The sequence below is a fragment of the Myotis nattereri genome (genome assembly GCF_964212035.1).
Source record: "Myotis nattereri genome assembly, chromosome: 2".
NCBI classification, from domain to species: domain Eukaryota; kingdom Metazoa; phylum Chordata; class Mammalia; order Chiroptera; family Vespertilionidae; genus Myotis; species Myotis nattereri.
In genome coordinates, this window is record NC_138076.1 from 12328293 (window position 1) to 12340388 (window position 12096).

The 12096-nt window shown below is 47.1% G+C and overlaps 1 protein-coding gene across 1 annotated transcript in view; it reads left to right on the plus strand.

The window, feature by feature from the left end:
* Positions 1 to 4010: 4010 nt before the first annotated feature.
* The window catches only part of MTUS1 (microtubule associated scaffold protein 1), a gene marked incomplete at its 5' end in the record, with an annotated part of 94404 nt that continues 86318 nt past the window's right edge, over positions 4011 to 12096 (plus strand). Inside the window, 2 exons of the mRNA XM_081084728.1 lie at positions 4011 to 6142; positions 9801 to 9996. Of these exons, the coding sequence (XP_080940854.1) occupies positions 4154 to 6142; positions 9801 to 9996 (2185 nt within the window). The remainder of the gene's footprint in view (positions 6143 to 9800; positions 9997 to 12096) is intronic.

The following is a 12096-nucleotide window of genomic DNA, read 5'->3' on the forward strand; positions in this document are numbered from 1 at the left end:
ATATTTCAGGTTCTCTCACTTTTGGGTAAACGGTAGCCTGCCTTGTGGAATGTGAGCAGAAGACGTGTGTCGCTTCTAGGCAGGAATGCTAAGAGCGAGCAGTGGTTCTCAACCTTCCTAAAGCCGCGACCCTTAACACAGTTCCTCATGTTGTGGTGACCCCCAACCATAAAATTATTTTCCCTGCTACTTCATAACTGTAATTTTGCTACTGTTATGAATCGTAATGTAAATATCTGATATGCAGGATGTATTTTCATTGTTTGCGACCCACAGGTTGAGAACCGCTGGAAGCTTTGCTGTGGTCCTGTCCTAATGTCTGCTGACTGGACATTTTTGTTGCGATGAAGCCTCAGTCAACCTAGGTACCTGGTTGACCAGGAATATGAGCCAAGTTCCCTGCCAACACCCATGGAGGTGTTTATTTTATTTTTTAATTCTCACTGATGATATACTTTTCACTGATCCAGAGAGAGAGAGTAAGGGAGAGGGAGAGAGGGAAACATTGGTGTGAGAGAGAAACATCGATTGGTTGCCTCCCATACATGCCCCGACCTAGATATGTGTCCTGACCAGGAATGGAACCTGTGATCCTTCGGTGCCCTGGATGGTGCTCTTACCAATTGAGCCACCCTAGCCAGGGCTTGGGGCTGTTCATTATTGCAGCAAAACTGACCCTATCCTGAGGGGTTGATAGCAAGTGCTCATGCTATGCCCCAGTGTCTTTACCTCTGTAGAGTTTAAGATTCCAGACTCGCATGAGATTAATAATAAGAGGCAAACCTCTTTTCCATTGTTTCCAGTACTGCTGAGCATTTGAACTGTTAGTTGCTACCTATGTAGGCTTCTCCCCAGGTAAAGATACTTTTGTATTTATACCAAGATCTTCACCTCAAATAATTTTTTCCACTGCGGCTCATTCTTGAAATGAAGGACTATTTTAACTTCTGCTGTCTCTGCAAGTAGGGAGCAGAAATCTGGAGGGAATGTGATTTCTCTTGCCACTGCGCACACAACTGGGCTGCAGGTGTGGGCCGGCGGAGCGAGGGTACAGACGCTCTCGCCATCTGGGAAACATAGAGCAAGACATCACTCTCTTTGCGTGGTCGGGTGAAGAGTCATTACTGTCTGCACTCTGCCCATTAGAGGGAAGAGAGAGATTTACTTATGTAGAGGCTGTGCCTATGGCGGGGGACATGCGTTTCAGACATCTAGGGCCCCGTGTGTGACGCTGGCTGTATTTGGCATAATTCTGGGGGAGATAGCAGTATCATTGGGTGACAGTTGGGCTCTATTACGGGTTCATATGCCATCGGTTGGCTGTCTGGGGACCTAACAATTGTTTATGTGTTGTTTTGTTGTTGTTTTTTCAATAATGGAAACTGTGTCCTGGATTCCAGACTGCCAATCCATACAGGGACTTGAAGAATGCACTCATTTTCTACGAATGCAGCTGTAGGGTAGTCCCTCTTCATTTGAAGTTTTGGTTTCCGTGGTCTGTTACCTGTGCTTAACCACAGTCTGAAAATATTATATTAGAAAATTCCAGAACAAAACACAATTCACGACTTTAAAATTTTATGGCATTCTGAGTAGCATGATGAAATATTGCGCCATCCTGCTCTGCCCACCCGAGACTGAGTCATGCCTTTGTCCAGTGTCTCCACGCTGTAGACGTTTCAGTCATCGGAGAGAGACCACATTCACATAACTCTTATTATAGTGTCTTGTTATAATCATTCTGTTTTATTAGTTATTGTCGCTAACCTCTTACTGTGCCTAAATGGTTATGTATGTATGTATAGGAAAATGCATAATATGTACAGGACTTGGTGCTATTCATGGTTTCAGCATCCCTGGGGGTCTTGGAACATACCCCCCCCCCCCCCGCCCTGGATAAAGGGGAGGGAAGAGAAGGCTGGAGTTACTGCCAATTCTTAGTTCAGCTGTGCTACTTCAGCACCCAGTGTGTGCAGAGGCCACAGATGATCACAGAAACTGCCTCTTCCCCCCTCCCTGCAACCACCGCAGTTTGAAAACAAGCCAGTCCCTTAATCCTGAAATACTAATGCAAGGAAAATTACATTCTTAGAACCCAGTTCCTGGAACAGTGTTTAGTGTTTCTGAAGCCCGTCCTGCTGCACCAGGTGGGCCCCTGCCTAGGACACACCTTTGCGCCTCTCTCTCTCTCTCTCTCTCTCTCTCTCTCTCTCTCTCTCTCTCTCTGGCATTTTCAGGGGTGTGCACCTACAGCTGCTGCTCCTGCCTCTCGCTCTGCAATTACTTAAGTCTAAGAAACCTGCCTCCTGGGGAAGATTTATCCTTAATATTTAATTATCCAATCAAACCCTAATTGGAAACCATAGAGGGAGAGAGTGTGCGTGTGTGTGTGTGTGTGTGTGTGTGTGTGCGCGCACACATGTGTGTGAGGGGGGTTGACTCTTGAGACTGGAAAAACCACATGGGTTCCAGCCTACCCCACCCATCATTTCCTCCTTGTCTTCTAATGTGTGATGGAATTGTGGGTATCCCATGCAGCATAGCCCACCGGACCTATTATTAACAGTTTAGAGCTGGAAATACTCTAGTTTTCCACAAGACACACAGAAGCCTTCTGCGTGGCCACTTTAAAGCAGTAAATATTATGTTGCTCACCACTGAGCAAAGGGCCTGAGTCCACTCTGTTCCCTGAGGCTGCAGCTGTGCTCACTGGCGCCTGCTGCCCTTCTCTGCGGCCTTGCTGGTGCCTGGGTGCAACTGCCAGCGCCGTTCAAGGTCTAGCCATGTGGCCTGCACCTGGAGGCTGCCTGCTCAAAGCCTGTCCACTGCCACGGCCCAAATGGCTGTGTTTCAGGAGTGCAGCACAGGCCTGGTTTCCTTGAAGTTACCTGTGCAGTCCTCCTCCTGTGGAAACACTTACCCTGTGGACAAAGCAGTGTTCCACTCAGGTTAAAAGAATGAATGCTTTTAGGCCTAACGTCTCTTGCCCAGTCTGTGCTATTTTAACACCAACATCCCAGCTGGAAAAGTGAGCTGGATTGCAGGATTTAGGCTGCAAACCACTGATGTGAGGAAAACATTTGGCTCGTACCCTGAACCGAAGTGCCATCCACCTTGCCCCCAGGACAGAAGCCCTAGTTACCCCACGTGTGGTTTGCTCCCATAAACTTGACTCCTTGTTTATGTCTCATGGCTCATTGCCTAGGTAACATATTTACAGTTTGGAGAGGGCTCAATCAATAATATCCCCTTTCCAAGACTGCTATTCCGAGTGGCTGATTGTTAAAGTAGAGATGGTCTCCTGCAGTGGTAGGTGAATGGCTGTTGCCCGAAGCCCTGTGTGCTTCTTCGGGTTCATCAGCCACCGCAGCCTTTTCTGGGTGAGTCCTTGGGCCTCTTCAGCATCCAGGAACCGAAGGGGACATGCCTGGCTCCCCAGGGGCTGGCCTCCCGGGCCCTGCTCCAGGGCTGCGGCCAGGACACGGTCAGGATTGCTCGTTCACTCTTTTGAATATCATTCCTACCTTCTTCTCTCTCTGATTATGAACCATTTGAGAAATAAGAAAAAGAGTAAGGTGGGCAGGTTGTCATAGATGAAATTATAGATGAATTGTGATGACAGGACTTCATCTATAATGATAGGTGAATTTTAGATGAGAGCTAGTTTGAGGGACAGAGACTTTCTGACCCACTTTGTCACTGTAGTGCAGAACAGCACCTCCAGGCCAACCCCCCTTCCCCTGTGGGAACAGGGCCTGCTCCTGGGGGGCAGCGGGGAGCTTGTGCCCTATGTGGGCAGGGCTGGGACTAGGGTAGGAGAGTGAGGCACTCGCCTCAAGATATGAAAGCATTTTGAAAAGGGGTGATACTTTAGCTAATGATACCTGAATTACCCGCATCCGTAATCGTAGGTCCTAAACGTAAAAAAAACAAAGTGACGGAAATGAGTCAAGTGGTGACTTGTTCATTTTTCTAACATTTCCATGAGTTAAATATTTTATTTCTTCCAGGGAACAGCTTCAAAACATCTCAGACTAAGAAACCCTCAACTGTGCTGAGAAGAACATCGAAGATGGACAGTTTTTCCTTCCCTCTCATTGGAAAGGATTTAAAAAAGAACTAAAGTGGCAGAGGTTTTGAGTTCATCTTCAGGATGAATGAATTTAGTTCAGGAGACAAACCAGAAGACGACCTGCAGCCCTTATTTGTCAGCGACAAAAAAGGAAACACTTATGCATATCACCCCAAACCACCACCTCCGCCGAGCTGCTCAGCAGGCTGTTGGCATGCTGCCAACCCAGACGACATGGTGGTGGATTATGAGGCCAACGCTGCTGTGGACGGTGGTGAAAACGTGGCCTTAAACGCCCAGTGTGTCGAAGAACTTGATCACCAAAAGGCTCCAACTGATTTCTCTGGTCCCGCACACGCTGTAGTCACAGGGGAGCCCAGGTGCCCGTGTAGCAGCTGTCATTCCCTACGGTCCCCTCAGGGCCAGAGTGAGGAGACATCTCCGCCTTTTGTGTGGAAACCCCAAGAGGGCGACTGGAGCTGTGCAGACTGCCCAGATGCCTTGCAGCTAAACCAGACCTTTGACATGAGAGTGGATAACGCTACCCGCGCCTTTGCAGAACACCACGCCGTGGGAAAGAGCCAGTCTCTGCACGCCTCTGGGAGCCTGCAACCAACTGGCATGAGAAGTGGAAATACATCTCTATCCTGTTCCGTTCGCCCATCTTCCCATTCTGATAAGACACACGTGACAGGGACGAGTTATGATAGAGGCGTCTTTAAAAGCCCTGCGGCCACAGCCTCAGAGGCCCAGGGCACAATGTACACAGCGTTTTCTGAGGTGCTGATGCAAACTGAGGCTTTTGTTCCAGATGCTGGAAATGCCTGTCCGTATTCTTCAGGAAATGTCACCAGTGAGTACACAGATGGGCCACAGCAAAGACTAGTTGGAGAGAAAGAGGCACACGCTCTGACACCAGTTTCTGATGGCATGGATGTTCCCGGCGGGCCTGCAGTAAAGGAGTTCTTTTGTTTATCTAACGATGAACTGCATTCAGCGAGCTCATATGGGCCAACGGAAATGGGCCAAAATCTAGGAGAAACAGTGTCTGGTTGTCTTATCGATGACAAACGCCCTTGCCTGGTGCCAGCTTTTGATAACAGCACAGCCCCAGTGCTGTGCCCGGAACCCAAAGTCACCGGGGCCGAACACACACAGATTGCCCCCCATGAAGAGGACCTGGAAATCCAAAGTCATACCGTAGAACTGGTCCCAGGTAGCCCCCCTGGACATTCACTTGAACTGACTTGGGATGAAAACGATATGGTCATTAGTGCAAATGACACCGTTTGCATGTCCACGCCAATCCCCAACCCCCTGAATGCAACCTTTTTTGTTTCCCCCGTCGAGGCGACGGAGAAATGTAGCAACCTGGAGAAGGGTCACCGAGAGCTTTCTAAACCGAACCTAGGAAAGCCAACGACCAAAGCAAATACCCCGATAGGCAGCAAAGTCAGAAAGAACAAAATCATAAGTTACCCAAGACCGAACTTCAAGAATGTCAAAGCAAAAGTGATGTCGAGGCCTGCATTGCAGCCCCACGACCCTGCTTTGTCAAAGGTCACACCCAGACCTCAGCTGGCCAGTGCCTCCTCGTCCCCCTCGTCGGTGTCTTCCTCGAGACAGTTGACAGTCCTGAGCAAACCACGGAGATCCGACTTGAACGCAGACACAAAAACAGAAACCCCAATTAACAAGACGCAGAAGCAGCAGTTGAATAAACTCATCACGAGCCAGGCTGAGCGTGTTGCAACTCATTCTAAAAATGCTTCCCACAAGGTTTCAAGAACAACACCTGCCCTGAAATCGAATCGGGAAGATGTTGACAAAGCCAGTTCTTCTAATTCGGCTTGCGAGCCTGGGTCCGTGGCTTCGTTTCTCCAGAAGTGCAGGGGCCTGTTCTCGGTGACCATGGAAAGCCCGGAGTGCTTGGAAATGACGTACGTGTCCAACATCCAGAGGATTAGCCCTGAAGAGAAGGGCGAACGGGAAAATGGGGACCTTCTGGAAAAACAAGACCTAAAGAAGGACATTTTGAATGAGACCTTTGAGTATGGGTCTCTGTTTTTGGTAAGTAAGATTTTTGCCTGCTTCAGGGAGTGGTGGGGGAGACTTGGGCTATATTAGCAGCTGGTTACCCACTAATTGTCAATCACATTGCAGAGCTAGGTGTACATTTGCTTTCAGTTGTTAATACACTAGCCAGTCATCCTTTCTCTTGCCGGTGCATTTGTGAGGGTTAATTGGAAACCTGCACGTTGGGGAAAAGAAATTCCTGAAGCTTAGTATTTTGTATTGAGTATTAATGTTCCTTTGGGTATAATAGTAAGCTAGAAGAACCGGCTACTTTGCTGTTTTAGTGTAATTCGTTATTTGAAGTGACACATCTGATTGTTTTCTATCTATAGGGAAAAAAGGCTTTTTTATGAACTTTAAAGTGTACTGGACCACAGTTTAGGAAGGGCTGGGGATGCTGGCACAGTATCAACATAGAAATAGTACCTGGTCTCTTGGTGAGGAAGTAGCTCTAGGGAGTGGGGTCCTCTCCAGTGAGCAGGAGGACTCTGGACCCTGCCTCTGATCACTCATGTGACTTGGGGTCAGCCATCTTTTGAGGGCTCCCTCCTCCCTCCTCTCTCCTCCCCCCTCCCCCTGCCCCCCCCCCCCCCCCCCCCCGCAAGGTGATGACTGAGGTCTCTTGCAGCCCGAACATACTTGATTTCTGGTACATTAAATAAACCCATTTTCTTCTTATAGTAAAAAACTGTGTTTTTTCTATAGCAATTCTCAGATATTTGCGGGGAGGGGAGAGGACTTTATAGTCCCATTTTAAACAACAACAAAAAAGAATTCACATGCAGTTCAAGGATTCCGGAGTTAGACATGGTTTCAAGTTGTAGCTCCCTCATTCACTGGCAGAGGGACCTCAGGCGGTTACTTAGTCTCCACAAGGCTCCGTTTTTCCTGATGGAAAGGGAGGATACAGGTGACAGCTTATGTTGTGGGAATTTGCTCTTGGAGGAAGGCCTAGGCGCTCATCTCCTGTATGTAGAACGGGAACATTTGGGGGGTACCTGCTGCATGCTACATGGGATGGTGACTGTTGGGATGTAGAAAAGAGAGACACAGCCCCTGGCCAATTGCATAGTGTTTAGTGCAGTGGGTAATTTTTACTTATTTATTATTTATTTTTAATCCTCACCCGAGGATATTTTTCCATTGATTTTTAGAGTGAGTGGAAGAGAGAGAAATATCTGTGTGAGAGAAGCACATCGATTGGTTGCCTCCTGCACGCACCCCGACCAGGGCCCAGGCCGGGGAGGAGCCTGCAACGGAGGTGCGTGCCCTTGACCAGAATCAAACCCGGGACCCTTGGGTCCACAGGCTGATGCTCTGTCCACTGGTAATACCCAAACCAGCTAGGGCTGCAGTGGGTAATTTTAGAAGATAAACCAAAAGGGTATTAAGTACTGAGGGTATTACATATATATGGGCTGCTGTGCCGCAGGGGTCAGAATGGGGTGGTGGTGAGGGGGAGAGTAGTCATGGAAGGCTTCTTGGGGGGGATACTGTGTTAGTCGCCAGCTGGAACTTAAAGGGCAAGCATGCGTTGGAAGGGCGCTCTGGGTGTAGGGAATAGCATGCACAAAGATGAAGAAACAGGGTATCCCCATGCAGGGGACTCCAGGCAGTGAGTGTGGCGGGAGCCAGGAGTGCAGAGCCATAAGCAGTAAGCTGGAGAAGACGGCAGGGGCCAACACGTCTGAAAGGACTTGGCCTGCCTTGTTCGGAGGCTGACTGTACCTGGAAGACAGAGGGAAGCCGCTCTGAACCTAATTTGGACTCTAGAGAGACTGCCTTCGCGGTGGAGTGCAAGATGAATTGGGGGCTGGTGAGACCAGAAAGATCCTGAGGATGTGTTTTCAGTAATCCTGCCAAGGAATGATGTAGGCCTGCCCCGAGGTGGGTGCCATAGAGAAGGCCTACAAGGTCATTGGAGAAGGAAGAGGATGCCATGGAGAGTGGTTTAAGAAAGAAGCACCCACAAGAAGCTTTTATTGTTTAAGTTGGGTGTCTGGGAATGTTGTGGTGCCTATGGGAAGAGTGATGTTCTGAGATGGATGGGTGAAGTGAGTTTACTTTTAGAAACTGCTTTCTGTTCTTCTTTTGTAAAATAGAATGTGATGAACGCATCCACCTTTGTAGGGTTATGAGGATTAAATGGGTTGAGACATGCATTTCAAACTTAAAATGGTAGTTTTCATCCTGTAAGGACTCATGTGGATCAGTAAACCACAGCCACATGATCATTGGCCACATTGTTGGGTAGCGGTGCCTGGAGGATGCCAAGTGGGCAGGTGCAGATAGAAGCTAGCTCTCTGGGAAACTCCAGAGAGACTGCTCGCTTGGGCATGTGGACTTTGGACATGACAATGTATAGGAGGTTGAAACAGTGCACACAGTCATCTAGGGAGAGTACATGGTGAGAGAAGAGAATAGGACCAACTTAGGACCCTCATGTTGGCTAGCCTTGAAAGGCTTAGAACAGAGGTCCTCAAACTTTTTAAACAGGGGGCCAGTTCACTGTCCCTCAGACCATTAGAGGGCCGGACTATAGTTTTAAAAAAAAACTATGAACAAATTCCTATGCACACTGCACACATCTTATTTTGAAGTAAAAAAACAAAACAGGAACAAATACAATATTTGTATTTGCATGTGGCCCGCGGGCCATAGTTTGAGGACCCCTGGCTTAGAAGAACAGAATCCAGAGAAGGAATAACCAGACAGGTGGAAAGAAAACCAGGAAGAACCGTGTCGAGAAATTTAGGAAAGTTAAACTCATCGTCATCAGATGCCACAGAAAAGGCCTACAGGTTCATCGGTCACCTTGGGAACAGTTTCGCTGATGGGGACAGAAGGCAGATAATGATGATTTTAAGAGTAGACCATGAAGAGCTTTAATTTCTTCATGGGAAAAATGAAAATTAAATATTCATCTGGCATCTCTGCTTAACCAAATTGTTCTTTTTAAAAAGATGGATGACCAACATTTATTTCTCACCATTCTGGAGGCTGGGATGGCGTAGATGAAGGCACCGGCAGATGCAGTGTCTAGAGAGAGCCCGCTTCCCTCCTGTAGCCTCACGTGGCAGGAGGTGGCAAGAGAGCACTTAGGGGTCTCTTTTGGGCATGAATCCCATTCTTAAGGGTTCCCCCTTCAAGACTTAATCAACTTTCAAAGGCCCCACGTCCAAATACTCTCACATTGCAGATTTATGAATTCAATTTATGATTTTTTTGGGGGGGGGGTGACTGCAAACATTCAGTCTATAGCAATATGTATATGTGTATAGCTAGACATATGTGTGTATGAATACATAAAGATGCATGTATATGTGTGTGTATATGTATGTATAGAAAGATATATAATGTTGATTTTAAGGAACTGGCTTATGCCACATGATGGTGGGGGCTGACAAGTCTGAAACATGTAGAGAAGGTTGGGAGGATGGAAATGGAGAGAAGAGTTGATGTTGTCGTCTTGAGTCTGAAATCTGCAGCCTAAAAACTCAATTTTATTAACCAATATCCTCTCAATAAATTAAATTTTTTTTTTTAAAAAGACAGCGCCATAGAAACGAATTGTTTCGTTCACGTAGCTAACACCACAGGGAGTAGCGTGGGGACGGTGTGATCTGAACTCCCATTTTAATTTTCTTCGCAGGGTTCTGCTTCAAAAACTGCCACCCCCGCAGGGAGGAGTACACCCAAGCCCGAAGCCTCCAGTTTGCGGATAGCACCTGGTCCGAAAGCCAAAGTGGGCCCTTCTGCTTCCTGCTTGAGGTGCACCAGCAACAGCAGAACGCTCAGTGCCGATCGGACCTTATCTTACCAGAGGATCAGGCGCGCGGCCGGTTCTGGTGAGCCTACAGTACTGCAGCGTGCCTTCTAGCAGTGTTTGAATTATTCCCACTGAAAGTTAGGCGTGTCGGAAAGCGGAAGGGCAGGTTTTGGCTTTAGAACAGATGCGTTCTGTCATGAAGCCTTTACCTTTGTGGGCTAGCGTCGTACCAGGGAAGGTAGGAGAAGCCGGGGACATAGCCATCCATGTACAGGCTCAGCGGGGAGAGATCTATGTGTACGAAACTCACTCACAAGCCATTCAGAAGCATTCGTATAGAGATATATAGCCAGCTACCTGCTATAGATGAATTATTAAAATTTTTTTAAATGGTTACGTGCTTAATAACACTTAAGTGTTATACACTAAACTTATAATGTACCCTCACCACATGTGAAAAGATTAGCCTTTAAAAAAATTTTTACTATAAGATGTTTTAGAAATTTTCAGGGACATAAGAGCAACTAAAAAGTTAAGCTTTTCTAATAGGAACTTTTATTTCTGTTGGTTTGTATTTTAGAAGTAGTAGTTTTAAAATCATATTCGGTTTATGAAATTTGAGAGCTTCAAGAGTAGCTAGCTGTGAAGTGTCTTACTAAATTTGGCATATGCACAGATTTCTCTGAATGGAAGGCTACTCCTACAAATCAGACCAGGAGTTGCCTCTGTTGTAGGGACGGAGACAGAAAGCCATGGAAAATGCCCTGCAGGGAACACCCCTATTTTAACAGGTAGAACCTAGAGCAAATGAAAGGCATGTCAGAGAGATTTAGAGGTTTCCTTATAAAAAGAGTGACTATAATTGAATGGTGTAAAAAAAAAAAAGTGCCTCTAGCATTGTGTGTTCACACATGTGAGAACATTTTACAGAAACTAACAAACCAGCCAAAACCCAGAGCATCTCTGGACATCTCCACACCTTGGCATCTATTTTCCAATCCTGATATGAAGCAGCCTGGGTGGAATCCTGTAACGTGCACAAGGGTTTTAAGGATGACTTACTTAGAGGCAGGCCTGGCACCAGGGTGCTGAGGTTCTGAGGCACAGACCCAAGAAGAGGGATGGGTGGAGGAAGAAAAATTAGCAGCGCCTTCATCCTTTGGGAGAAAAGCAGAAGAGAAGTGACCAAAATTCGGAGAAGCACCGATCTTTATTTTGTTTTTTGTTTCTTTATTTTTGTTTTTTAAAATATATTTTTATTGATTTCAGAGAGGAAGGGAGAGGGAGAGAGAGAAACATCAATAATGAGAGAGAATCATTGGTCAGCTGCCTCCTGCACACCCCCTACTGGGGATGGAGCCTGCATCCCAGGCATGTGCCCTGACCAGAATCTAACGGAGACCTCCTGGTTCCTAGGTCACTTTGCAACCACTGAGCCACACAGGCTGGGCGTGATCCTTATTTTGGATATTGCCACGGACGGGGAGTTCAGGCATCAGTGAGATGAAAGCCTTGGTTCTTACTGTTGTTGCTGCCAGACAAGGCTCATGGAGTTTGCCGGAGGATGGGGAGACCTCTTCCTGCTTGGATGTCAGGAGCGCCTGTGGGTTGGTGGCCTGGAGGTGCCACGACATGGCAGCCTGGCTTGTGGTTAGGAGCCCTGGGTTCCAGGATCACTCTTGCACCAAAAACTGCCTGGGCAAGTCCATTACCCTCCCTGGCCTTCAGCCTTTGTATCTGTGACGTGTGAGGGTTTAAGAACGTGCGGCCCTGTCAACTTTTGTAGTCATCTTTCTAGGGGCAATGTGGAGCTCACCCAATTTTCCGAGTAGTGGCTACTGCTGGACCACACGATGCTCAAATCCCAGAAAACCTGAAGTGCGCATGCTTTTAAGAGATGTGGCCAATACCCGGGATATACAGGGGTGGGCAAAAATAGGTTTACAGTTGTGAGTATGCAAAACAGAGTTTATTCTCACATTATTATTTATTATTATTAACCTACTTTTGCCCACCTCCATGTTTTACAAGATGAGATTCTTTTATGTAGATGATTGGTCCCGTCAAAGAGTGAATCATTTTTAAGTCCCTTTACTGTATACTGTATCATGGCAATGCTGTAAAGAGAGAAAAATAGGTCTGTTTGGTTTTGATAAAAAGACGGGGAACTTTATTAAGC